Raw genomic sequence first — 25,530 nt, 5'->3', positions numbered from 1 at the left:
GGCTAAACTACTGTGGCAAAGGTTAAATTACTAAGGAGGCAGGAGGAGTATAACATCACTTACGTTCCCTAGCATGCAAATCCAGGACATTTCGTAACAAGCCTTCCTCCCTCTCTATTTTTTGTCTTCAGTATCATCTATGATCCATTGGAATTTCCAGCTCATAAACTTCTTCAACACTATGTGAGAACACTGACACCAAGTAAAAGATAGGCAGGCTGTCAGCATCAGACTCTCCATGGCTACTTGTTTCTGCCGACTGAACACCACTAGCCTTGGGCATTAAGAAATGCTCAGTAGACTGGTTATGGAACACAATTTTTGATGTTCAGAGTATATCTCTCGCTGACTTGTTTGCATTTTCTGTCTAATCCAGAAAAAACTTTTCTTATGGTCTTTTTAGCTTTTCAATACTTTGATCTACAACCAATACATTCATTTAGTGTAACTGGAAATGTGTTAAACATGGGTTGCGGATAACATACTTGGCTCTATGAAGATAAGACTTAGAGCTCACTTTGAAGAAGCTTTTTTTCTCTTGTAAGCCTGTCTGTACCAGACTGGGAAAATTCTCTTATGCCATCATCCATGCAGTTCTGGCAGTGTTAATGACAGAGACAGCATGGTGTGACTGTGGTAGCACCATATGCTTTTAGCAAGGTCTGTGTATTGTAACTAGAAAAAAGAAATAACACAGCTTGTCTGTGTCTAGCCAGGTATCATATGTGCATCACCAGCTGAGTTTTTCAAATTTCTTTTATTTATGTCTGTAGTATTGCAGGCAGTGTTGCAGAGAGTTATGACACTGAAAGTGGATTTGAGGACTCCGAGAACAACGATGTTGCAAATGCAGTTGTACGTTTCATCACCAGATTTATTGACAAGGTTTGCACAGAGAGTGGAGTTACACAGGATCACATCAAGGGTCTTCATTGCATGATACCAGGTGAGAATTGTGACAAAAAAAGTTATTTGTAGTCTTCTTTTTTTTTTTTTCTAGTGAGAGAAATGCAGTTTTTAGTATCAGTTCCTTTCAGTGAAGTTAGGGTAGATTTCTTTCCTAGACTATAGTTGCCTTGATGATTAAATTTGAGAATTTCAGAGTACCAATGTTTTAATTAGACAGCAAATTTCTCTTTCACGTTATGTGAAACTTCATTTATGGTATTACTACTTTCTAGGCATTGTAGCAATGCACATAGAGACCCTGGAGGCTGTCCATCGTGAGAGTCGGCGACTTCCACCAATACAGAAGGCAAGTATTATGAAACATATTTGTATTCTTTACAAGTATTAGAATCATGCAATTTAGTCATCTTCCCCTTCCCTCATAATGTTAAGAGGAAATATTAGAAGAAAATTTCCACCAGTGATAAATAAAGTGCTTGGCTTTGGTCTCATGAAATATGATCTTATAAATCTAGTAGAGCCAAACAGCAGATGATAAACAAGCGGTTGCATGCCCACTGTGTTTTGATACCCATTTCTCTTAGTTGGGTCCAAACTCCATCTCCCTTCTTTGGACTTAGTCTCCTGACAGTTTTGTTTTGAAGCTTTTTAGGCCGAATATTATGACTGAGGTATAACTCTGGTATTGCCATTACACTTACACTTGTTTATTTGCATCAGCCCAAAATTCTACGACCAACTTTACTGCCAGGAGAAGAGTTTGTTTGTGAAGGTCTCCGTGTGCTACTGGATCCTGATGGTAGAGAAGAAGCTACTGGAGGACTGCTTGGAGGTCCTCACATCCTCCCTGCTGAAGGAGCTTTGTTCCTTACCACTTACAGAATTATATTTAAAGGCGCTCCTCATGATCAACTGGGTAAGAAAAATGAAAGTGATAATTGTGATCCTTCAGATGTACAGCACTTCGAGGTGACCGATCCACCTATTGAAGGATTAACATCAAAATGCGTATACCTGACAGTGTAATTTTTCATGTTTATCAGATAAGAATAATCTCTTAATAGAGGTTTTTATCACTAGATACAACAATGATCGATTTTGATTTTGCATTTAACTTAACTAGAACTTATTTCCTCATACGAGGCGTTAGATGCTAAATGTTTGTTTATTCCTATGTATTGGTAGATGTTATAGTATGTACTTGTCTTAGGGGAAACATCAATAGGCTGTCACATGGTATTATGGGCTTGTCAGTGTTGGGTTAATGATTGGACTGGATGATCTTAAAGGTCTTTTCCAATGTAGACGGTGATTCTGTGGACTACCAAAAGCTGGAAGTAGAAAATAAGGGCATTTATGACCATCCTACATTCCATCCTATAGAAAGACACAGATGGAAGGAGAATATTTTTTGGATCATCCCAGCTGAAATTAAACAGAAAATCAAATTACAAAAAACACTTAAGGAATTCACCAGCTTTTCAGATATTTTGTCTGAAATTAATTCTATACTGTTATTTTCATGTTGCTTTGTACTTAGTCATTGCTTTCTATTCAAAGTGCAATGTGACCAAACCAGATTTGATTTTGTGATCTAACAAGTACCTGTATGTGCAATTTTATGGTCCTCAGTAGGAGAGCAGACGGTGATCCGGAGCTTTCCTATCGCATCTGTTACTAAGGAGAAGAAGATCACTATACAGAACCAGCTGCAGCAGAGTATGCAGGAAGGACTGCAAATCACTTCAGCTACCTTTCAGGTAAAATGTTTTGTAAAGATTTATGTGACAACACAGTCAGCTCAAATTCTGATGAGCAGCGCTTCATCTTGACATTTTTAAAGAGTTTGTTTTTCTGCTCTGTAAAGTCAGTGGAGAATGCAGTCCTCTCGTAGAAATGCTGGCATTTGTTGTCCTGGTTGATATTTACACAGAGGGTTACCATTTTCATATTTAATTTTTTTCACTCCTTTCCTCAGCTTTCTATTTTTGATCCAGTAAAGAGGTATTCTGAGTCCAAAATCTCTTAATGTAAGTAGAGGCCTAGGCAGGCCAGCAGATACAATGCTTTCTTTCTCCTCCATTGACACAGGAATGAATATGGAAAAGCTCAAGACTTGTCCCTTTACCAGCTTTCTGTAAGAACCTGTGTCAGAAAGGCATGGTACCGTCTCACATGGCAAGTGCACTTCCATGAATTTTTAAGGTAGCCAGCATCGACCAGGACTACTAAGCCTCTATATGACTTGCACAGATCATGGTAGCTCCTGTCTGTAGGATCCCCGTTGGCGTGTTCAGCAGAAGCATGTACTGCAGGGCCATTGGCAGAAATGGACTGCTGAGTGTTAGGAATCATGAAATCTCTGAAGTCTTCCCTAAGAGTTTCTTCTTGGTGGTGATCTGTGGCCAAACCCTAAGAGATGGAAAGTTGAAGGCAAAGCATTTTATATGATGGACTGAAAGACACAAAGACTGCAGTACTTAAGATATGGAATATATTGCTGGCTTTGCTGAGTGCAGAAATTTATTTTCATCGAGAACAGGAACATTTGAAAACATAATAGAGTAGACCATCAGCATTTCGGTAGTTCATTACAATAATGAACATCATTTAGCTAGTCATCCTTCAATATCCTGTTCAAAAGCATGAGACTGGGAATACAAGAGAGTAAAACAACCAAAAGAAAGTTGTTTTTGTGGACTTCTGAGAGGACTTCATGAGGACTTTTATTTTCCAGCAATCTTTTTACCAGAATAGTTAGCATGCTTCAATGATGTGCTAAATGCAGTGATTTTAGAGCTGGATTCTGGTCAAACATCATCTTTGCTTTTGTTTAGCATAGTTTTGTATTAGGTTATGAGAACAAAAACAATCAGCAAACGGTTTACTTTTTTTTTTTTTTTACTTTGTAACAGCTAGAGTTTGGTAAAATGTGAAATAGCCCCTCCTCTTTGTTTATTAATTATGACTTTCAGAAGATTTTGGCAGCAGTTATGCTATTTAATGTCTTTAAAACTTCAAATCAGTGTAAACCCTGAAGATTCAAGATCTTTCAAGGAGGTGCTAGAACAACAGAGTTATTAGTCATTTGGAAAGTATTTACAAAACAAGTGAAATTAAAAAGGCAATGATGAAATCCACCTTCTAAGATGGCAAACAAAAGACATTCAGAAGGTGTACAGATATGTGCTCAGAACCAAAGCTCTAGCATATTTGTGTGCTTTTTCCACATTCTTAAAGTTCTTTTGGGCCCTTTTACAGATTCCTTATTTTGTTTCTCTTTTTTTTCCCTCTGATTTTTTTTTTCTCCTGAATTACTGTCTGTCAGCATTTTGGCTGAGGATGATGGGAGGGAATTTTTTATTTTTTTAAACCTTTCAAAAAGCATTTTTAGTGAGGTATATGGATCATTGTTGAATAGCAAAAGGTTAGCTCCTTTCTAAGGATCAGATTTCACTATTACATTTTTATTATGAGCAGTTTTCTGTACTTTGCAAGGTGAGGCAAAAATTGGAATGCCTAAGTAATGGAGGTATAATGGTTGTGATGTATGAATGCTGAAATTATTGGTATAATGAGAGTCTTTGAAGTGCATTACTAACCTTAGTTTCCAGCGTATGGGCAGAGCTGGCAAAATATTTCCAACCTAAGCTGTCCCATGTGACTACTGTTTGAACTGTTGAAGACATCTCAGTGCCAGCACTACTACTTGGATTTACCAAAATATTTTCATACTATGAGAATTCCAGATGCTTCTTAGTGGTAGAACATAAATGTTAAAATTAAATAAAAAATTAGTAAGCTGTGTAGTATCCTTCAAAATCAGTAAAATGTACGTACATATTTTTGTAATTTCCGGTGGGTTAATACTGCGTAAGTATGGGAATTTTCCTAGTATGTTTTAAGATCTTTTATTTCCTTAATACTATAATTGCTTTTATCAGTTTCTAACCTGTCATGTCTTTCATACGCAGTTAATTAAAGTAGCGTTTGATGAAGAAGTAAGTCCTGAAGTGGTGGAAATATTTAAGAAACAGTTAATGAAGTTCCGTTATCCTCAGTCTATCTTCAGCACTTTTGCATTTGCAGCGGGGCAAACAGCACCCCAGATAATTTTACCAAAACAAAAAGAAAAGAACACTTCATTCCGGTATAGTAATTTTTCTTTTATTACTGATATTCTTGTTTAGTATTAGTCAAACACACTGAAAAATCTGACAGCTTTGCAGAAATGCAGATCATGGAAGCAGTTTTCAGGAAAGCCAGAATAACTGATTGCTATTTTGCATATTTTTATATTTGTTGAATAAAATGTGTATTAGTACAATATACATGTTGATTTGGTATAGGAATATATTATTTATCCAGGTTTCTGGCTACAGTAAATTTGAACAAGCATCTCGTTGCATTTTGAAACACACACAATATAAATAGCAGCTATGCATACTGTGCCGTCATAAAAACCAGATTTTGTGTTTATTGCTCTATAGCTTGATAATGTAAAGTGAGTTAGAATTAATTTTACCCTTGGTACAGTGTGTACAGTTTCCTAGCGTGTTTAAGTTGGAGTTGGAGCTTCGCGCCCTCTTTTGAAGATTGTTACATGTTAAGTTTTACTAGACTAGATGGGTCATTAGTCTGTTCCAGAGTGGTAGTTCCTGTGATTCTCTGTTGATTACTGCACTGTTGACACAGGAAAGTAGAATACCAAGCTAGTAATGGAATGCTAAAACTTTAAGATAATTTTTATTTTATTTTCCTGACTTTACTTCGTCAACTTTGTAGATTTATCACATTGCTAACAAAATACAAATACCTAAAGAGAGATGATGGCTGCTTGTTCATTAGACATAATAGACACAAATTCATTTCAGAATAATAAAGGAAATAATTTTTCTGGATGTTATAATTTTTGTCATTATATTAAATAAATTACAAAATATATTTTATTTGGGTAAATGGGTTTGTCGTAAAATCTGTACATGCTGTTGGGAAGAATCACATGCATCTTTCTAAATATTTTTATTGCTATGAATTTGTAGCACCTTCTCAAAAAGCATTGTGAAAGGAGCAAAACGTGCTGGGAAGATGACAATTGGACGCCAATATTTATTAAAGAAGAAGACAGGCACAATAGTGGAAGAAAGAGGAAATCGTGCAGGCTGGAATGAAGATGATGATATCTCTGGTAATCGTAAAGCATTTTTTTTTCCATGTTGGTTGATAAGTCTACCACTTATGCTTCCATTCCGATGTACTGATTAAGAGAGATCTTCAAGAAGAAATTGCAGACTCTTCCTAGAGAGAAAAGGCAAAGGTTTCAGATATCCTACATCTCGTAATTGTTTTCTTTTGTGATGTCGAGGCAAAGAGGAAGTTGTTTTCATTCAGTGATAAAGCAGAAATACAAGATGTTTATTTTTTAATTATCAAACTATTTGCACATAGTATCTTTTCTATCCTTTTTGTACGTCATAGTAGCATAAATGGAACAGCACAGAAGCATACTGTAACTTCCCCTTATCTTTAGACATCATGACATCTGCATTTAGTCTATGATGACAGGTTGGTGAGGTTCAAGAAAGAGCAAATACTGTGGGAGACTTTTGTGGATGTGGAATTGACAGATGATTTCTGAAAGCAGCAGAAGTCATACTGAAAATACTATTTTTTCAAATTTTGGTTGAAAGGATTTGGGAACAGAAGGTAGAAAGTGATTTGGGCACTTTGTACAGTTCGTCTGATGGTGTGAAGTTTGACTTTCTTCCAAATCCTTCTTTTCCTACCATGTGCTGCTGTCAGTATATCCTTATCTGGACCAGTGCTAATTTATAATAAACCACTAGAGGGAACCAGATTCTCCTGTACGTAAACAGGTATTGTTTTGTCATACCATTCTTTTTCTTTTCAGAAAATGAAGTGTTTATCAAACACTAATAATTTCTTTGAAACGTCAAACAGCTAAATTTTCCTTTTGAATTTGGTCAGTGAGCAAGGCAACTCATGTGACTTATGAGCAGATGTATAAAAGTTGTCTGAAGTAGAACTGTGCTACTGCACTGTCTCTTGTCTCCTAAATGGAAGAAGGCTATTCCAGAAAAGCTAAAAAATATTCATTCTCTTCTCTCATTGCATATAAAAGTGATGGAAAGAAGGCAAAAAGAAAGGATTACAAAATACAGAATGTCTTTACAGTGATGAAAAATTATGTTCTTAATTGAATTTCCAGCATATTCCTCAGGTGCTGAGTTAGTATGCATTCTGAGGATGCAAATTCTTTGGGTCAGAAGAAATTTTGCAGGCTTTACCTGTGTGATTTTGGGGTGATTTTTGTGCCCTTCACCCAGAGACACCGAGCACGATCATAGGCGTGTATCCGTATTCTCTGGACAATGAAGACATCTTAAGACTCTTTGCATTGCTCATGTACAAAACTACCTTCTTCCATGAACACAGGTGTTGAATAAACATTAGCGATAGTCACTTTTTTCCTCCTCTAGCAAAAATATAAAATTATAAATTGTGAGGTTTCCTACCTGCTGCTTTCCAGATGTTTTGACTAGGAATATGCACCATGATCAAAGTCTAACTATTTTTCTCTCCACACTGCACTGACACCTGAGGTATAGTCAGCTGACAACAGTAGTAACTCTTTACTTCAGACAGAATGCAAATACACATAGGAAATTTGCTTTTTAATCACTGAAATTTCTTTTATATTGACTGCTGTAAATGACTTTTTATTTCCAAGTCTCAAAAGTTGACGTATAGGGAACTATGCAGCTATACCAGTAGTGAAGCAAACAGGAACTATCTGCAGCAGGCATGTGGAAATACACCAAAAAAAATGAGATATCCAGTGTTAGACTCTTTTCTTAAATAGAGAATTGTGGATTTCATTTGATGAGCTGCAGGGGCAATAAAATTGTTCATTTAGCTTTTATGCTAAGATACACCGAAACAAAAAAGTATATCGGTTCTACTCCTGTAAATTCTGAATGTTATCTACTGCCAGTGAAATCTTATTTTCTTTAAATAAGCTTAATTTCTATTTTTATGAAGTCCTGGTTTAAACTTAAACTCTTATATACTTTTCAGTGTCTCATTCGTGAAGAACTACTTGCCCTCATACGCACATATTTCAATGCTCGAGGTAGTAGCAAGTAACTGATCCATGCTGTGAAGAGTAAATCTGCTTTCAGAAGTATTTGGAAATAGTTGAAAGTGTCAGTAAGAGGCAGGTGGCAGGTTTTGTACGAAGACCTTGCTTGACTTGAATTTCAGTGTAATTTGAACTTGTGATATGGGTTTTATCTCTCTTGGTTAAAGTTTTTTCTGTTTTGGAAAACGCTGCTGACGTGCGTGGCTGAAGAAAGCTGGCGTTTGACTTTGAAACTGAGGCATTAAGAAACTAACAGTCATTTGTTGTGAAATTATGATGCAGAAACATTTTTTATTTGAACCAAGCCTGAAAAAGATTGTTGCATCTTATGAAGATACTTTAAAAGAATTGCGAGGTCCATTTTGTCTTAGATGATTAATGAATTTATGTGCACATTTTTCATTATTCTACCTTGTGTACATCTTTGTATAGCGGTTATGAGTTTAACTGGCTTTCATAACCTGTTGAAAGAAAGATTATCTCCCTTTGGTTCAGCTGATAGAATCATAGAATGATTTGAGTTGGAAGGAACCTCAAAGATCATCTTGTTCCAAACCCCCTGCTGTGGCAGGGACATCTCCCACTAGATGAGGTTTCTGAGATGAATATATAAGATAACTTTTTCCAGGATTTTAGTGAAAGAGTTGTCAGCCATGCCAGTCACAAGTTCAGTAGGTAACTGTACAACATAACCAGATTTCCTGACTAAAATATTATTTTATTGCTTATAATTTCTCAAAACTTTGATTTCTATGTATTAATTCTTGTAATTCATTACTGACAGTAAGACAAATTCATATTTTGTTCAGAAGAAAGTAGTGTTGTTTTCTATGTAACTGCTGGCCTTCCCAATGGCAAAGTCTTAAAGATTTTTAACTTTAGTTTCAGATGACAGCGAGCTGCACACAAGCGGTACCCTAAAAGCGTCAGAAAAATCAACAATGGAACAATTAGTAGAAAGAGCCTGTTTCAGAGACTATCAACGTTTGGGACTAGGGACCATCAGTAGTAACTCCTCTCGCTCAAAAACAGAATACTTAAGAATAACTGCACTGAACAGGATGTATTCACTTTGCAGGAGGTGGGTTTACTGACTCAGACAAGTATTTGAAAATGAAGATGACATATCACACCTCCTACATGATGCATTTTAGCAACTTTCTTTGAGAAAGCTTTTGTCTACAGTAGGAGTGTTCAGCCAGTGACCTTGAATCTATTTGTATTGCACTCAGAGATTTGTCTTCTGGTGGCTGCTTACGTATTCATCCGATTCAGAAAGGCTGCCAGCAGTGGTAGCTGGAAGGGAGCTTTCAGAACTGTTCCAGAAGCTTTGTCTTCCTTCATAGGTTCGTTCTATAGCCCGTGGAAAGAGAGTGTCCCTGGGGATTTTGGAGGAGGCTAACCTAGATACTCTGAATTGCCTTTTGAAGGAGTTTCTCTCTCTTGGCTTTCTACACTGATGTCTAATTCTTTAGGCTGTTTTTCAGCTTTCTGACTTAGCCAACAAAGTTAGCTGGTAGAACTCACTCTCTCCATATGGTTTCTACAACTTGCTGTGTTGGTGCTGGAAGTTATTTATGTGAAATACTTGCATATAAAATCTCTTCTGTTCTTAAATTAAAATTGAATTCATGGACGTATCTACACTGCTTTAAAATTTTGTCACGTCCCAAAAGTCACGTGCTGTGTTTTAACACATTGATGTTACTAACTCCTTTTTTATTGTGAAAGCTGGTGTAGTTCACTACCACGACCCACAAAAACTCTTTTTAATACAAAAGCCTATCTACACTGGTCATATCATGAGAGCATCTGCTTTCTGCAAAACCAGTTTTGACTAGTCAGTGCTTTCATTATGGATAATGAAATCACCAGTTCTTCGTGGAAGATGGACACACAAGAAAAACATTAGATCCTGTCTTGTTTTCTGATTTACCTAGAGTAGCAGACTAGTGACTGGTATTGTTCAGTCACCATTGAGCACAACGCACATGAAGGCATTAAATTTGTACGTTTTCTTTATGTTTTGAACATTTTGCAAACAATTCCTTCCTCACCTAAATCACCAGGTTTTAATATTCTGTAGGATTTTTTTGAAACGATAACTAATATCTGAGTGAATTACAAATCTCAGGATATAGATACTTATCTAGTGCCGTATTGGTTTGATTACTAGGTTTTAAGAAGTAGACTGTATCGTGTACATTTATTGAACTGCCCTCATACAAAATCAATGTCAAAAAAATGAATTTATAGGAACAGTATGTATTGCACAAAGTTGTTTAGTAGGCACTGACTTTTCCCTGTATTTCGTCTTAGTTGCTACTTAACATGTGAAATTATCACTTAAACTGAATATTTTTGGAGGAGGTAGAAAATAATCTTTTCTGTTATTTGAATCCTTCTTTCAGTAACATGAATGCAACTACCATCTTGCTGGGATTTCTATTTTTATAGAATTTTTTTCTTTTTGTCAATTCATTTTTTAATCTCTCAGTGTATTGTAGTGCTTTAAAAAGTACACAAAAATGCAGTTTCAAATAGACTATTCCTAGGAATCTTACTGTAAAATTTGAATGTATTTTGACATAAACCAAAACCTATTGTTTTAGTTGTGACACTTCAGGCAATCTAACATTCTTTCTTTTCAATTCTCATATTTCATTTACAAGTGTCAAAACAAAACTACTGCATCATTTGCATGCCTCAAAAGTCTATTTTCTGCCATGCCTAAAAATATGGCTTCTTTATAGTGACAAGTAAGAGATATACTAAGAAGATAAATGCCACCAAATAAAGTACAACCGTAAATGGGAGGAGGCTAGTAGTGATAGTCTTACAATTTTTTTCATAACTGAACTTGGTTTTAAAATGCAGTTTTCTTTACAAATTAATATATTTGCTAGAATTGACCAAAAATTAGAGTTACTAAATGAAAAATAATTCTAGCAGTCGAGGTGTTTTTTCCTAAAGATATGTATTCAGCTTGTAACTTTAGGAATTTTTTTTTCTGTTGTTTGAAATTTTGAAAGCAATTTTAATTGTTCAATATTTTTCACGTTTTTTTGTCAATAAAGTTATCCTGGGCTTCTGGTAGTACCTCAGTCTATTCAAGACAGCAGTCTGCAGAGGGTTGCTCGCTGTTACCGTCACAATCGCCTACCAGTTGTCTGTTGGAAGAACACTAAAAACAGTACTCTTCTACTTAGATCTGGGGGCTTTCATGGAAAAGGTGTAGTTGGCCTCTTCAAATCTCCAAACACACATACTACAGGTGAGTGGATGCAGCTAGGCTTTCTATATAAGTAATTTTATGTGGAAAGACTTGGGTTTTTTAGAGGAAAACAGTGATACAATTGAATCAAAGTCTGAAGATATGAATGGTTTTCTTGTATTATATTAGTACAATTTAATTACTGTATATCAAGAAGCATACCTGAATGGTATGAAAGTTGTTCCAAAATGTTAGTGAATAAATTGAATAGAAATTATATATGTACCAAAAGTCTTCAGTAAAAGCCGCCAAATGCAGAACCCCCTGCTTTCAGTAAAAGCTGCCAAATGCAATGCAAAATTCCCCCCTTTCCCCTAAATTATCTTCTTCCTTTGCACAGGTCTTTTCAAAATGTCCTTTGAAACATGGCGGTTGGTTTCTGAACTTCACGTCAGCCTTTCTGCAAGCTTTAATATGACATTCTACACCAGAATCACCAAGTATTTTCACAGGCTATCCTTAAATTTCTTTTGCCACCTCCTGCTACTTAGGTTATTGTCTGTTAGTGTCCAGCATAGAGTCTGATCAGATCATCACTGGCGAAAAACTACTTACAAGCTGCCGTTGTGGTTCATGGAAATATGCTCTTGTTCTTTGACTCTCTGTCATTCCAAATCTTGGCTCCTGTGGTCAAGACACCAAATCCTGGTTTAAGCAGCTGTGATATTTTTGCACTACAGTGAGTCCAGAGGTGGCTGCAGTAAGCTAGGATGCAGGAAATTTTGTTGGTCACAGAATGTTAGGGACTGGAAGGGACCTCCAAAGATCATCTAGTCCAATCCCCCCACCGGGGCAGGAACCGATTAAGAATGGACACTTTTTTCTATCTTAATAGAGGACCTGACCTTCATCTCCTTGCCTTCATTTAAGTTCTTGCACCTGGACATGAATGGGTGTATTTTTTTTTCTGGTTAAGATTAAATTATTTTTTTTCTTATTTTTGAGGGTTTTTTTTCTTGGTTCTGTGTTTTGTTACTGGTTTCTTAACTTTTTTCCAGTCTTAAGATTGTGAAGTTAAGACTGTCTGTTTAACTTCAGAACTTCCTCAGAGCCTCATGTCTTCTCATCTTGCTTTTTTTTTTTCCTTCACTTCCTATTTTTAAATTGCATCTGTTTCCTTTCTGGCTTTGCTTTCATCCAGTCTTTTGCAGCCACTTTGCTCTCTAAAATGGCCCTTCTCAATGTCGTCAGCTACTTAAGCATCATCAGTACCAATTGGAAAATTATTCCGTGTTTGAGATCTGTACAGTAGTCCTCTGAAACTGCATCCATGTACAGGATTATTCAGAGGTTTTCAGAGAAAGAACTGTAGTTCCCACAACAGTGCAGCCCCAGTCTTCCTATGAGTTATGTAAGCACATGGGAAGACACTTTCTCAAGTTACCTGCAGGTAACCAAAGGAGCAGGTAGTCAATCACTAGGGAACAGGAACATTTCATGATCGGAGATCCCTTAACATATGTTATCCAGGTGTACATGCACTGTTCATCCTCTTTTCTCTCTTCTTAATTCCATGAAAAAGATCAGATTCTGGGAGTAGGGTGCCTGAAGGACATGTAGGTTGTGCCCATTGATGTCTCTAAGTGCAGCAGAGTATGTGAACGCTGGTGTATCTTGATATGTCTGTACTTTCAGTGAATGGGCAATATATTTCAAGGAACCTACAGTTACAGGTAAGTAGCCTTCCCTTAATGAAATAAGGAAGACCTGGCTGAGTATGGTTTTAACTTTGTTAGAGAAACAGTTTTATCTGTTCTCTACACATTTCTTTAAAAGGCTGAAATTTGCAGACAAGTAACAAATTTAGAACTGCTACTTTTTATTCTGTGAGTGAAGGAAGAACTACATAATCTCCACTCTGTTTGTGTTGATCACTGGTTAATGATGATGTTGACCATGAGTTAACAGATGCTTTAAGAAGTTGAGCTTTGTGGAGAACATTGCTGGGTGCTGCTCTGCAGCCAGGTGGTGAACATCTGAGCATTCTTTGTCATCAAAGGAGTGGCTTTTTGAACCTTTGTTAGATAAACCATGACATTTTCAATGCTATGTTTTGCACAGTAAGTTTTGTATTTTGCTGTTATATGTATTTATAAATATACTTGTATTTTAATGTATTCCGTTCCTCTTGTGACCCTAGCTCCAGCTTCTTTAGAATCTTCAAGCAGTATAGAACAGGAAAAGTACCTACAAGCCTTACTAAATGTGATATCCGTCCACTGCAAAATGAATGGCAGTAATACTCTCACGGTTAGACCAACAATTGCTCTGTCTCCAGGTAAAATTATTGAAAAGTGAGTTTTCTCTGATTTGAGGTTAGTTCAATGTCCCATATGAATTCTGTTGTTTCCAGGTAGCTTATTCACTCAAGTTTCAGTGAATGTGTTTCAGTATGTAAAGGACGTTTATAATCTTTCCCAAAATATTTTTCAGTATTCTTAATCTCACAGTAAACAATTACCTGCCCGTGGGTCATAGCTTTTGATGAAATTCACTTGAGTGTGATAGTCAGTCTTGAGGCATTAGTAATTTATTACAATTTTGGAACAAATAAAATAAAGTTTTGCAGACTATCAAGATGGCAAAACTTTCCTTTTTTTTTCCCCCCATCAAATTCAGCAATTACATTATGTAACAGAATCAAAATCAAACATACACTTTAACATTTTTTATTGTAAATTAAACATAATGAAGATTGTATATTGAATAAAAGACTGCCAGATTGAAGAGAACTGAAACTACTACACTATTTCATGTAATGAGAAAATACAAAATTGCCAGCTCAGATTTTACGTGAGCAGATACACACGCTATTTAGCTGCAGCAGTAATGAAAGGTATATAAGTATTTTCATATGTCTTAGAATATCGTGATGGGCTTTTAACGCTATTTCCATGTAGAGCTTTACTTGGGATGAAAACATTTCAAAATACACTATTTGAGTTATGCGTATGTGGAGCCATGAATAAATGAATCCATGTTTTATTTCAGTTATTATGTGATTAAACCTGCTAAGGTTTATGTGAAGGTAACCCCAATGTCTTAGAAAGAGTAGTATGTGGCTTGAAATTGTGTCTGTCTTGTCCTACTCAGTTGGTGGTAATTGGCCTAATATAGCCAAACAGTGGCTTTTCTTGTAAAATAACACCATTCTCAAAGTGTGCATACTTGGCTTCATTTATTGTAAAACGTGTTGACTGCTTAGCTATAGCTAACATCTCCATCCTGTTCCCAATGTGTACATCTGTTTAAAAAAATTAATTTGAAGTGCAAAATTGGCAAGAATTAGCCTCATTGTGTGAAAAAGGGCATTTTATCAGTTATGTTGCATGCTAGTCTGAGTAACAGTCTAGTTTTTTAATCTTCTATTCTTTTTTTGGCTGACTTTAGGCACTGAAAGGAGGGCTTCAAGAATGTCTACTGTGTTTAAGCAGGTAGTGCCAGGACATTTGGATGTAAATCTATCCAATAGCTTTGCTCGAGGAGGTTAGTAAGACTAGCTCAAAGTCTATTATTTGAAGTAATAATTGATAACAAAATGTTAGTGGAATAAAGATTGTAACACTGCTTATCAATTCATTACTCTGAAGCAACAAAATAGAAATTACAGATTAGCCTCAGTCCTTGACATTATTTAAGTATCTACTTTCTTTTAAGTCCTTCACTTACAATTGAAATAAAGCTTATTTAATATTAAAAATTAGCGGACAATTAAGCACTCAGTTAGGAATTCTGTTTCAAAATACTTTGTGGTTCATCTATACTTTTAACTTATCTAAAACGCATGGCCTGAAAATGCATGTTTTGTATTAGTATTGAATGCACTTTAAAATCTCCCATTACGGGTCATTTGGTTTCAGATTAGCCGGTGCTTTATAAAGTTAAGAAAAAGCTACCTGAATAATTTTACTGGAGGTAAAAGGAGGGAGTTATGTGGCCCCATGTAATAAATAGGGAGATACGGCGTGTTCTTTGGGCATAGTTATTCTTAGGTACAAGGGTTCATCAGTGTCATTTCTATAAGAAGCTTTCATTCTGTGAAGTGGATTCCAACTACTTTTACTCTTCTAGTCTGTTGAAATGGTTATGATTTTTTACATCCAATACATGCATACATTAGTTCATCAGATTCCTTAAATAGATGTTCATCATAGGCATGAATCCATTTCTCAAAAGGAAACATTTCATATTCTGTTTATTCCCTTTTAGCCCTGAAACTTCCTTTCACGATTGTTTCTAAGCATCTAAAGGTTGCTTATCTTCCTTTTTGAACCTCATCTAAAATGAGTTAGACCTACTTGACCTGCTGATAATGTGATAGAAAAACTGTAGCTTCATATGAGGAAGAATAAAACAATTTTGTGTAGAAAAATTTCCAAAAGAGATGAACAGAATTAGTGAAATGAAGGAAGGAAGAAGGCGGGAGGGAGAGAGAAAGGAAAGAAGGGAAAATACTCAGAGCTGTATAGAGAAGTTACCTGAGAATTGTAGCAGAAGGGGAGAAGGGCAGTTAAATGGTGATCACCAAAAACTGGAAAATTTTGTGCATTTTTGTTAATCATAGGATATGCATATCTCAATATAAAAAGTCTTTGTATGTTCTCGGCTCTTTTTATTGTAGTACACGAAGATGAAAAATATAGTGAGTTTAGCTGGATAGGTGAACTGGCCAGGGCCCTAAGAGAGCAGGAGTTAATAGCATCTGGAATTGTTAGATAAGTTGGTAGCGGTGCCCAGCTTGACTTGGTACTGAAATAACGAAATGCTGGGTAGCTGACAGCAGACGTTTGGTTGTGTTCCATCCCCTGTGTGCCAACAGCAAAGTGGTGCTGAGGGGGCAGTGAAGGTGCTGCACGTAAGTAAGGGAACGTTTGCTGATCGGCTGTATGGACGTTGTCTTTGGAAGATAAAGTATTACTGAAATAACTGTTGCCGGTGTCTGGGATTAGAGTTTGTGGTAAGTGTGATAATATGAGCTTGTTGCTACTTGGTGTAGAGAAAAAGGAGACTCAAGGCAGCATTAGGTCACAGACACGTTGTTTTGTTGGACAGAATTCTCTTGTCTAAATTTCCTCAGTAATCAGGAAGAGGGCAGAGAAGTTATCTTGTGTCTTGTTGGATTGATGCCACAGCTGCTCTGTGTATCTGAAAGGTGTAATTGCAGCCTAGTATCTGCCTTTTTTGCAGGATACACGAGGACTTTGCTGAAAATAAGAATGTTTGACGAGTACGATGGGAGCCCTAGTGAAGGTGAGAAGTTGACAGGCTAAGGCAGAACAGGGAAAGGGAATATCTCCCTCTAGAGAAGCAAACACTAGACTTTTTAGATTAGCTAACACAATTCTTTTAGAAGAAACTCTGAAATACACAAAATATAGAGAATCTCTAAAATTGTTGTTCTCAAATAAATTGGTTCATGTGAAGCAGTGTAACAGAAGTGCAGGACCAAAAATGGAGGACAAAAAGGACTTATGCAGGCGGTCTGGAACTGGTGTTTTCTCTCTCCTTTGTATTCCTAAGAATAACTCAAAACACAAAATAAGGAAAAAAAAGGACAATGAGTTTAGCTAGTTACTTTATCATAACAAAAAAAGGACAACGAGTTTAGCTAGTTACTTTATCATAACAAGCTATGGGTTATGCACCACATTCTACAAAATAGAATAGCAGTATTTTTGTGGTTTTGATTCTGGATCTCTCTTTCTTTTCTTGTTTTTATTCTCACACATACCAGGGCTCAAAAAACAGGTTATGCCAATTAAAAATGACATTTTCTAATTTTTGTGCCAAAAAAAAATGTATTTTTAATGCATGTTCTTTTAAAATTTAAGTTAAAAAATATGTGCCAGTGCTTGACTAGTATCCCTCATTTTTAAAAATCATCAGTGTTCTGAATACTCATCGATTGTCTTGAATATTCGTGTCTGTGCCAGGTATTGTTTTTCACTCTATCTGGAACGTTGTAACAAAGTATTTGCTTGGAGCCCGGTTAAGTTGTTTTTGACCTGAAGTATTTGGCCAAATACTTATATTTCATAATATATTTTCATTCTTGGAACATTTTTTTTGGCAATACCTTGGGTGATATCTTTCTTAAGAACTGTAAGTTCACTCAAAATACATACCTTTTCTACTTATCTTAATTTATAAGTAGTGTCGTTCTACAGAATAGCACTTCTTACCTGGCATTGTTGTATAATTTAGTAGAATAAAATGTTTTCTCAGTATGATTTGCTGCTGTTGGAAAAATACTAGGATATTCATAAGTAGTAAATACAGACTTAGCTCAGTCATTTCTTTTTAAAGCAGGAGATGTTAACATTTTGAGTATGTTTTATTAGAATATTTGTATTAAAAGAAGTAGCTTGGGCTGATGTGGCTTTTGAGCCAAAAATATGTCCTCTGATAAGCATATAAGGCTCCCACTGAAAATGAGAACTTTTGCAAGGAGGGAGAAAGTCTCTTGGTGTGATAGACATTGTATGTTTTCTAAATTATATACTTTTACACAGTCCTTTAAAATTCTTTATAGGTGTGTAGAACTAACAACTTATCTGCTGATTTGATTTTGAATTCCATCAAATTATGTACCTAAAATAGACTAAAAGAGGGTTTTTTAAAAAGTACTGAGGTTGGCATTTTGAATTAAGCTACCTTGCAGCTGGTTAGAAGCTTTCAATAAAATACTCAGCAGAGTGATTTAATTGTTAAATTTCCTTTGGTATTATAATTATGGAAGAACACGTGGTGGCTGTGCAATATGTTTGAAACTATGGTGTTGACAATGAAGATTACTCCTTTTTGATAAATGAGCACTTCCTTCCCATTTTATATTGGTTTTCTGGCTTAACTGATGTTTTGTCTTGTGATGACTAAGTTTTGTACTGTCTGATAAATCATGTATTATAAAGAAATTCATATATGCTAGATCTTTGGAAGTTAATAAGTAACCCTTTTCTTTTCTCCTGCAATGTGTCTCGCTGCAATGTGCATTCCATTCCTCCTCCTTCTGTCTTTACTGTTATCTACCAGTGCTTGGGTACAGAGATAAATGTTTCACTCATTCAAATTCCAAATCAGCAACTAAGGGAAGAGTCCATCAAGGTACTGTATTCTGTGTACTGAAAGCACGTTCTTTTCTCTCATCTCCATAACTGCTACAATATCTTAATACATGCTAGAGTGATACTGACAGAAAGCCTTGATTCTGCGTTAACAAAATGTTGTTGGTTTTAGTTCAGTGTTGTGGTTTTGGTTTTTGTTTTGAAGGTTTTTGGCCATTGAATGTGTGATGCGGTGACAGTGATTAGTCACACATTTCACTATGTCATTCTGTAATACTGTTATGTTAAGCAGAATGATGTTATGAAGAATGATACGTAGAAAAGTTGCTGTGTGAAGATTTTAAACAGCAAAAGTGAATTCCACAAAAGAGCAGTTTTAGTAAAATAGCTAAACAATAGTGTTACCTTGTCAATGAACTTTCTTTACAAAACTATTGTTAATGTTAGCGAACAGGGAAAAATTGTTTTCTGCCAAATTAGAATCACTGTTATTCATCACTAGTAAACATGTTCATCTACATGTATTTGTAACCAGTTTTGTTGCTTTCGATGTGCTCCAGGCTCTAATGATGACCTGCATTTGTGAAATGTCAGAAGGTGACCCTGTGGTTGGGTCTATATTGTCTTTGGGGACAGCTGTCTGTATTGGAACTAGTATTTTTTCATACCAGATAAGCAAGAAATAATTTCTCTTATTATTTGCTGCTTACTAAAGTCTGTATTGTTTCATATGTAGTAGCTGAGATGTGGAAAAGAAGTTTATACTAAACATGCTATTTGACTATGTGTGAGGTATTTTATAAAAGTTGCTCTCTCTGAGGTGGAAACTCTTTAGAACTGGTACCAATTCAGAAGTTCCTAGCCAACAGTTCTCAGTTACTCCTGTTTCTTTGCTCACATCTAAGACTAGCAGCCAGGCAGGCAGACAAGCTGAACTGTACAGACGAGTCCCTGATGAGGATTACTGTACAGAATTATTCTTTCATAGGAACATAATCCTGCTTTTAAAATACAGAATAAAATTATTGTGCCAGTTGAGCTGTCTCAGTGGAATTCTACTGTTTTCTGCAGCTTTTTCTTCTTCTGTGAAAGAAATGCTAACTATGCATATGGATTTTCCTGAAGGGGTTGAAGGGTTTTTCTGATACTGTAATATCTAAATTTCTGCTGCTATGAGGTATTTCTGGTGCCTCTTCTGGATATCCTGCTTCACAGATTTACGGACAAGAGTCTTTTCTCATAATCTGATTTACTGCATATTGGGTTAAAGAATTTCACCCTGGCATTCGAATGACAAATTCAGCATACTTTAAGGGATTTGATTTTCAAGTACTGCTATTTATATAATGAAAATCAAGTACCTTTCACATACCTCACACTGGATACACAAAAATAGTCTCAGAAAATCTTTATTAACCGAGCCACCAGAAACAGAAAAGTATTTGCTAGTTTTCTTGTGCTAATGCTGAACAGACCTTGGCAATCTGGTTTATCACTACTTTACCTGACGTTGAAATCACAAAACTTAAGCATGATCAGATGCAGGCGTGCCTGTGTGCTACAGAAATGTTCTCCTCTGGAAATGACAGGGTAGCTGCATCAGGAAGGCACAGTGTGCAGACGGAAAATGCTTGTGAGAGGCAGTGGTTATGAGGTTGGTACAATGCCCTTCAGATCGTGCTGTGCTGCCTTCAGGTGCAAGTTCACAGCACGCCGCCCTGTTTCAGGCCCTGTCGTTGGTAGCTTTGGGATTTCTGTGCCATGCCCCGCTGCTGCAGTACTGGTGGTCTTACTGCCGGATCCAGACTGTAACCCTGTGATCTCCCCAGCTGGCATCCCTCTCTCTGCTCACAAAACTGTGCTAAGTCACGTCTGCTGGAATATGGTTGTGAAACAGATGGCTAAAAAAAGAACTTCCTTAAATTCATTTTTATTTCTAATTGTCCATTAGACATGGATGATTAAAACCTAAAATTCATTGCATTTTGCATTTTAACCATGGCATTTGAAGAGTAAATATGGAGTACTTTATCCTGAAATGTAATATTTTAATTGATCATCTTTATCTGCATTTTCATTATAATGTGATATGGTTGATACTGTTAATTTGTGTAAGGGAAAAGGAATACAGAATTCTGAGTGACGGGGAGTTTTAAGTGATACCATTTTTATTTTTGAAGAAGATAATTAAATTATATTCTTATTAGTTTGACTTCCAAAATAGTATGTCTTTGACAAGGGGTACATGAAATTTTTCTCCTGACTTCAGGAAAGAACAACACGAGCAATTTTATTTTCATACACTTAAATAGATGTAAATTACTTGCAAGGTCGTGATTCATTTTGTCTTTGTATCACTGATATCATAGTAACCATTTCCTCTACAATAGAATGCACTGTGCAGAGTTTGATTAGTATCTTAGGTTAAATGACAGTGCAGTAATATGCTCTTGACAATTTTTGTTACGATATTTCTTTCCAGTGCCTGCTTTTAATTATGTCCTGTGAGGGATGAAAATAACATTCTTAAGCACTCCGCAAATTATATTTTAGACTATGCTGTAATAATTATGATCTCCAGTGCTTCATGCAAAGAGGTTTTTAATTTTTTTTCATCTTTATGAAGGTGTATGGGCAAGTCTTCGTTCAAGCAACCGATTTATCAACACTCAGACTCCATTCATTGATGTTGGTGCAAGACTTGCAGGGAAGGATAACGCCACTTCCTACAGTAGCAGCACTTTTCTACAAAGTCAGCTTTTGAGACGGCAAGCAGCCCTATATATATTTGGAGAAAAATCTCAGTTACGGGTAACAGCAAGTTTTTTTTTTCCCATGTTAACAGGCTTTTTATTTGACTTGAATTAAATAACCCTGATATAACAGTAAACAATATTCTAGATAAGTTGATGAATAACCCACCTAAAGGTGTAAACTCTTGTGAGGATTATTGCCATGTGCAGAATAAAAATTGATGCTCTATAACCCAGTGGATGCTGGGGGAGTGAACATCAAGCTCCATGGTTACATAATACAACTACATCATCTTAAAAGAGCAGTTAAAGACCAGGCTCGAACTCACAGAAGTTGTGTAAGTAGAGCCCTGTTTGTCACTTTTGGTCAAGTGCTGACGTGTAGTAAAGCTAAGAGATACAAAGATGGGTAACATGACTAGAGGAGTGGAGTAGCTTTTGTACCAGATAAGAACATTCAAGTTGGGAAAGACATGACTAGGAAGGAAATACATTGCTGGGCAACAGAGCATCCAGCAATGCCTTTACATTTAGAGGTCACCATGTCTTTCCTGTCTCTCTGTGCTGGCTTTGCCAGGATCAGGGGCAGCAGAATCTGGTCCTGCTCGGAGTAGCTGCTAGGGTAAGGATGAGTGCTGCGACTGTGGGCACAGGCAGTGGGGCTGATGTAGCGGCAGTGGCAGTTGCTGCCCCTTTTGGAGACTGTTCAGAGGTATTCCAAGGGAAGTGCTGGAGTTCTGGATCTCTAAGTTCTTGCCTTCAGAGACACACTTAATGGCACCTAAATATATACCACTGCACTCCAATTCTGCTGACTACTCATCTGATACAGCTGAGTCATCATCTCAGTGATTTCTGCTTTGGGAAACGTGAGGTAGACTTATTTGGTGATTTAAAGTGCAATTTTATTGTTCCTGATGTGTTGAAATTTAAGGGTTACTTTTTTTCTGCTTTATTGCACTACTAGAATCTGTCCTGCACTATTCATATGTCATCCATATGGTTATTTTAATTTCTACTTAATTATTGTTAATTTACTTTAAAACCCCTAAAAGAAGCACGTTACTCAACAGATGTATCACTCAACTTTGTGCATTTTTAACTACTACTATGACTTCTACTACTACTACTACTACTACTAATAATAATAATAATATGGCTGCCATGCAGTGCATTCTGCTGTTAGGAATAGTGAGTACTTTGTTATGGTACATTTTGCAAGTGTTGTAAAGGTTTATATTGTTCTGGGAAGGTATTTAAGTAAGCAGATTTTTAATTAAGAATTTAAATAATTAGCAATAAAGCGGGTAAGACTTTGAGATTTAATGAGACTGTCAGTGGAAAATACGCTTTGCTTTTAAATTACATCTGCTGTTACCCTTTTCGTGCAGGGATTCAAACTTGATTTTGCATTGAATTGTGAATTTGTTCCTGTTGAATTCAGTGACATTCGACAGACAAAGGCAAGCTTTAAAAAACTGATGAGAGCTTGTGTTCCCAGCACTATTCCTACAGATTCTGAGGCAACATTCCTTAAAGCACTTGGGGAATCAGAGTGGTTCCCACAGGTAATTTATATGACAGGTACTTTTTATAATCTATATGCAATACTGCTTACACAAAATAAATTTCAGGCTCTTCTGACAGAGAACTGTTGTGTTCTAAGCAGCTGTTCTTCTTTGTTCATTGTAATTGTTTTGCATGCTATCAATTCAGTATTAAATAAGCATTATTATTTTAATACGGTCCTAACATTTACAAATCTGGGAGGCACTTTTTGTAACAATTTATGGTTTATAACATAGAACATGCACATAAGCAGAGAAGACTGTTTTTTCTGCCTATATAAGTTTATGATCTTGGTTTCAACTGCTTTTTTCTTATTTTATATATTTTAAAAATCAGAAGAAAAAAATAGAGCAATAAATGAGCCTTCTGATTTTAAAACCAATATTCTACTCTTCATATGTGTTCCCACCCCAAATTTCCATATCACAAGTGTTTAACAAACAAACTAGCATCTGTTATGGGATATGGATAAGGGTTTGCAAGGGAGAAGAGGAGATTGGGGGGAGTGTGTGTGTGTGTGTGTGTGTTAATCTGTTCTCTCTGAATCTGTTCCTTTATTTCTGTTTTCCATGTTCTCTTACATAAGGTTGACCAAACAAAGGCAAGACTGGAAGTAACTTTGCAAGGCTCAAATTAAGAAGGATCTGGGCAAATCAGCTCTTTGTAAATCTAAAACCATTTTAATTATAGTGAGTGTTTTTTTAACAGTTGAATGTAATGTTTGGGGATCCTCTGCTGAATAGATTCTTCTCAAATGCAATTAATCTTAAAAACAGAATAAACTTTTGTGCAGATTTCTAAAGGAGGAAATTCTGATGTGTAATTACACATCAGGAAATGTACTCCTGGTTGAAATGTGCTACAGTGCAAGGAGTGGCTTAACTTCTTCCCCTTAGAGAACACACGATTTGGTCATTGCTGTGTCTGGCCACCACGTTCTTGAAGAGCCTGAAGCCTGGGCTCCCATCATGCAAACATTTTTTATCACAGAGTGGTTGAGCAAGTTGATATAAGTGTAGATAAATGAATTGAATGTCACTTTGATGGAATAAACACGTCCCTGTAGCAGCACAGAGATCAAGGGGAGATTGTAACATCGGCGTTGCTCTGTTCTGGAGTATTTGAGAGGAAGAGTAATAGTGTATCACTCTGTGTGCAGGTCTGGATCCTAATGTCACACGCTAGTTGTGTGCCATTTAAACCACATTTCCGTGGTTTAAATCATGTCATGTGTGACTTATGTGATAAAGTTAATTTATGACTGATTTGACACCTTTTCTACTATTCCTGTGAAACAACATATATCTGTCATCTTGGAAATGTACTTTTGTTGTGTTAAGCTTTCCTCTCCTGGGCAACAGAAGTTACACAGTGTTGATTTTAAAAACGTATAGGTTAAATATTTCTTTATGAGAATGTGAAGATGTAACAAGAAATTCAAAGTGCTGCCCTATCTTCTCAATACCTGTGATAAAAATAGTAATTTGCGGGTTTTTTTCAATCAAATCTATATAACAAGACTGTATTGGTTTTGTTCATTAAGGACAGCAAAAAGCAGCCCTTACTTGGTTCTGCTGACTAAGAAAATGTAGAACAAAAACTGCCTGGTTTTACAAGTGGTAGTCTTATATCTTTTCCTATTAAAAATTGCAGGAAAATTACTTTCTTTCATTTCCTGAATAATGGAAATGTTAACATTCAGGGGAGTTAAATGTTTTCCATCGCGATTTCCATGGTATTATTCATACAACTGGTGTTTTTTTAAGTGGAAAACGTCAGACTGCCCTAAACAAGGATGAATTTTCTAGGGTTTAAGTGTTGTTTGGTTGATCTTCTTTTCCTCTTATTTTCTCCAATTTTGTTCTCCCTCACTTTCCTCTGCCTTTTTGAACTTACTTTTTTCCTTGCATCGGTGATCTTACATGTCTCTTGCCATCTTTTGTTTATGCATCTTCCTATACTGCTTTCTCCCTTCTTTCAAGCTTTCATCTTTCCTACAGGTGCTCTCAGTTGGACTGTAGTCAGTGCTCTGCAAAGGGCAGTTTCATTGCGCAGTAAAAACTGAATTGCTTGCATATTGTCTATAGGGTTGTTTAGCAAGACTGCTGTCATAGTATGAAAAATGGTAGAAACATCCTAGAGATTTTTCTTTTAGTAAGGATAAAGTAAAATAAAATCACTCAAGTTCACCTAAATTTTTTAACCTGCTGATACCTATCATGGTTGAATCAATCTCATTCAAGTCAATAATACTTCCTAGAGAAATCAATTAACCCAGCTACTCAAGGAATTCTGATATCACTGCATAATGACTATTAGAATGCAAATGATTAATGTGGCCTCTTTCCATATGTTTTAGTCAGTTTGCCCAGGAATAAGAAACACTGCTTAATCTATCTAAACTATTTCCAGATTATAGAAGTAGGGTTTTTCTGTGTTTGCTTTTAGGTTTGTGATTTACTTTTTTCATCATTATTACTGTTGTTGGTTTTGTTGTTGATGTTATTAAATTCATTCATTTCCAACTTCCATGGGATCTGAGCGTTAGAAATATTATCTTTTAAATATCTTAGACGAATTCTCCTATCAAAGTACGTAGTGAGTTTATGGAACCTTAACATTTCACAGGAAATTATTTTAGTGTTAGGCCCCGGATGGAATTTCTCTACAATAAATCTGTCAGCTGTGTTGTTCCCATTCCCTTTTTATGACAGCTATTTTATTACAGTACTCATTGGTTTTAATGGTTTATGTTCCTATCTTCAAATCTTTGCTTAGTTTCGTTATAGTTCAAATGAA

At 36.1% G+C, this 25,530-nt stretch overlaps 1 protein-coding gene across 1 annotated transcript in view; it reads left to right on the top strand.

The window, feature by feature from the left end:
- The window catches only part of SBF2 (SET binding factor 2), a 110,843-nt gene that overhangs the window by 68,162 nt on the left and 17,151 nt on the right, over window positions 1–25,530 (top strand). The window contains exons 18-28 of the mRNA XM_009871694.1: window positions 774–946; window positions 1,182–1,255; window positions 1,630–1,825; window positions 2,542–2,669; window positions 4,884–5,059; window positions 5,952–6,097; window positions 8,954–9,152; window positions 11,149–11,345; window positions 13,486–13,623; window positions 21,036–21,220; window positions 22,554–22,730. Coding sequence (XP_009869996.1) covers window positions 774–946; window positions 1,182–1,255; window positions 1,630–1,825; window positions 2,542–2,669; window positions 4,884–5,059; window positions 5,952–6,097; window positions 8,954–9,152; window positions 11,149–11,345; window positions 13,486–13,623; window positions 21,036–21,220; window positions 22,554–22,730 — 1,789 coding nt within the window. The remainder of the gene's footprint in view (window positions 1–773; window positions 947–1,181; window positions 1,256–1,629; window positions 1,826–2,541; window positions 2,670–4,883; window positions 5,060–5,951; window positions 6,098–8,953; window positions 9,153–11,148; window positions 11,346–13,485; window positions 13,624–21,035; window positions 21,221–22,553; window positions 22,731–25,530) is intronic.

This window comes from Apaloderma vittatum, unplaced genomic scaffold (genome assembly GCF_000703405.1).
Source record: "Apaloderma vittatum isolate BGI_N311 unplaced genomic scaffold, ASM70340v1 scaffold7196, whole genome shotgun sequence".
NCBI lineage: Eukaryota > Metazoa > Chordata > Aves > Trogoniformes > Trogonidae > Apaloderma > Apaloderma vittatum.
The sequence above is the reverse complement of the archived record's forward strand: the minus strand, read 5'-3'. Positions and strand labels throughout refer to the sequence as shown.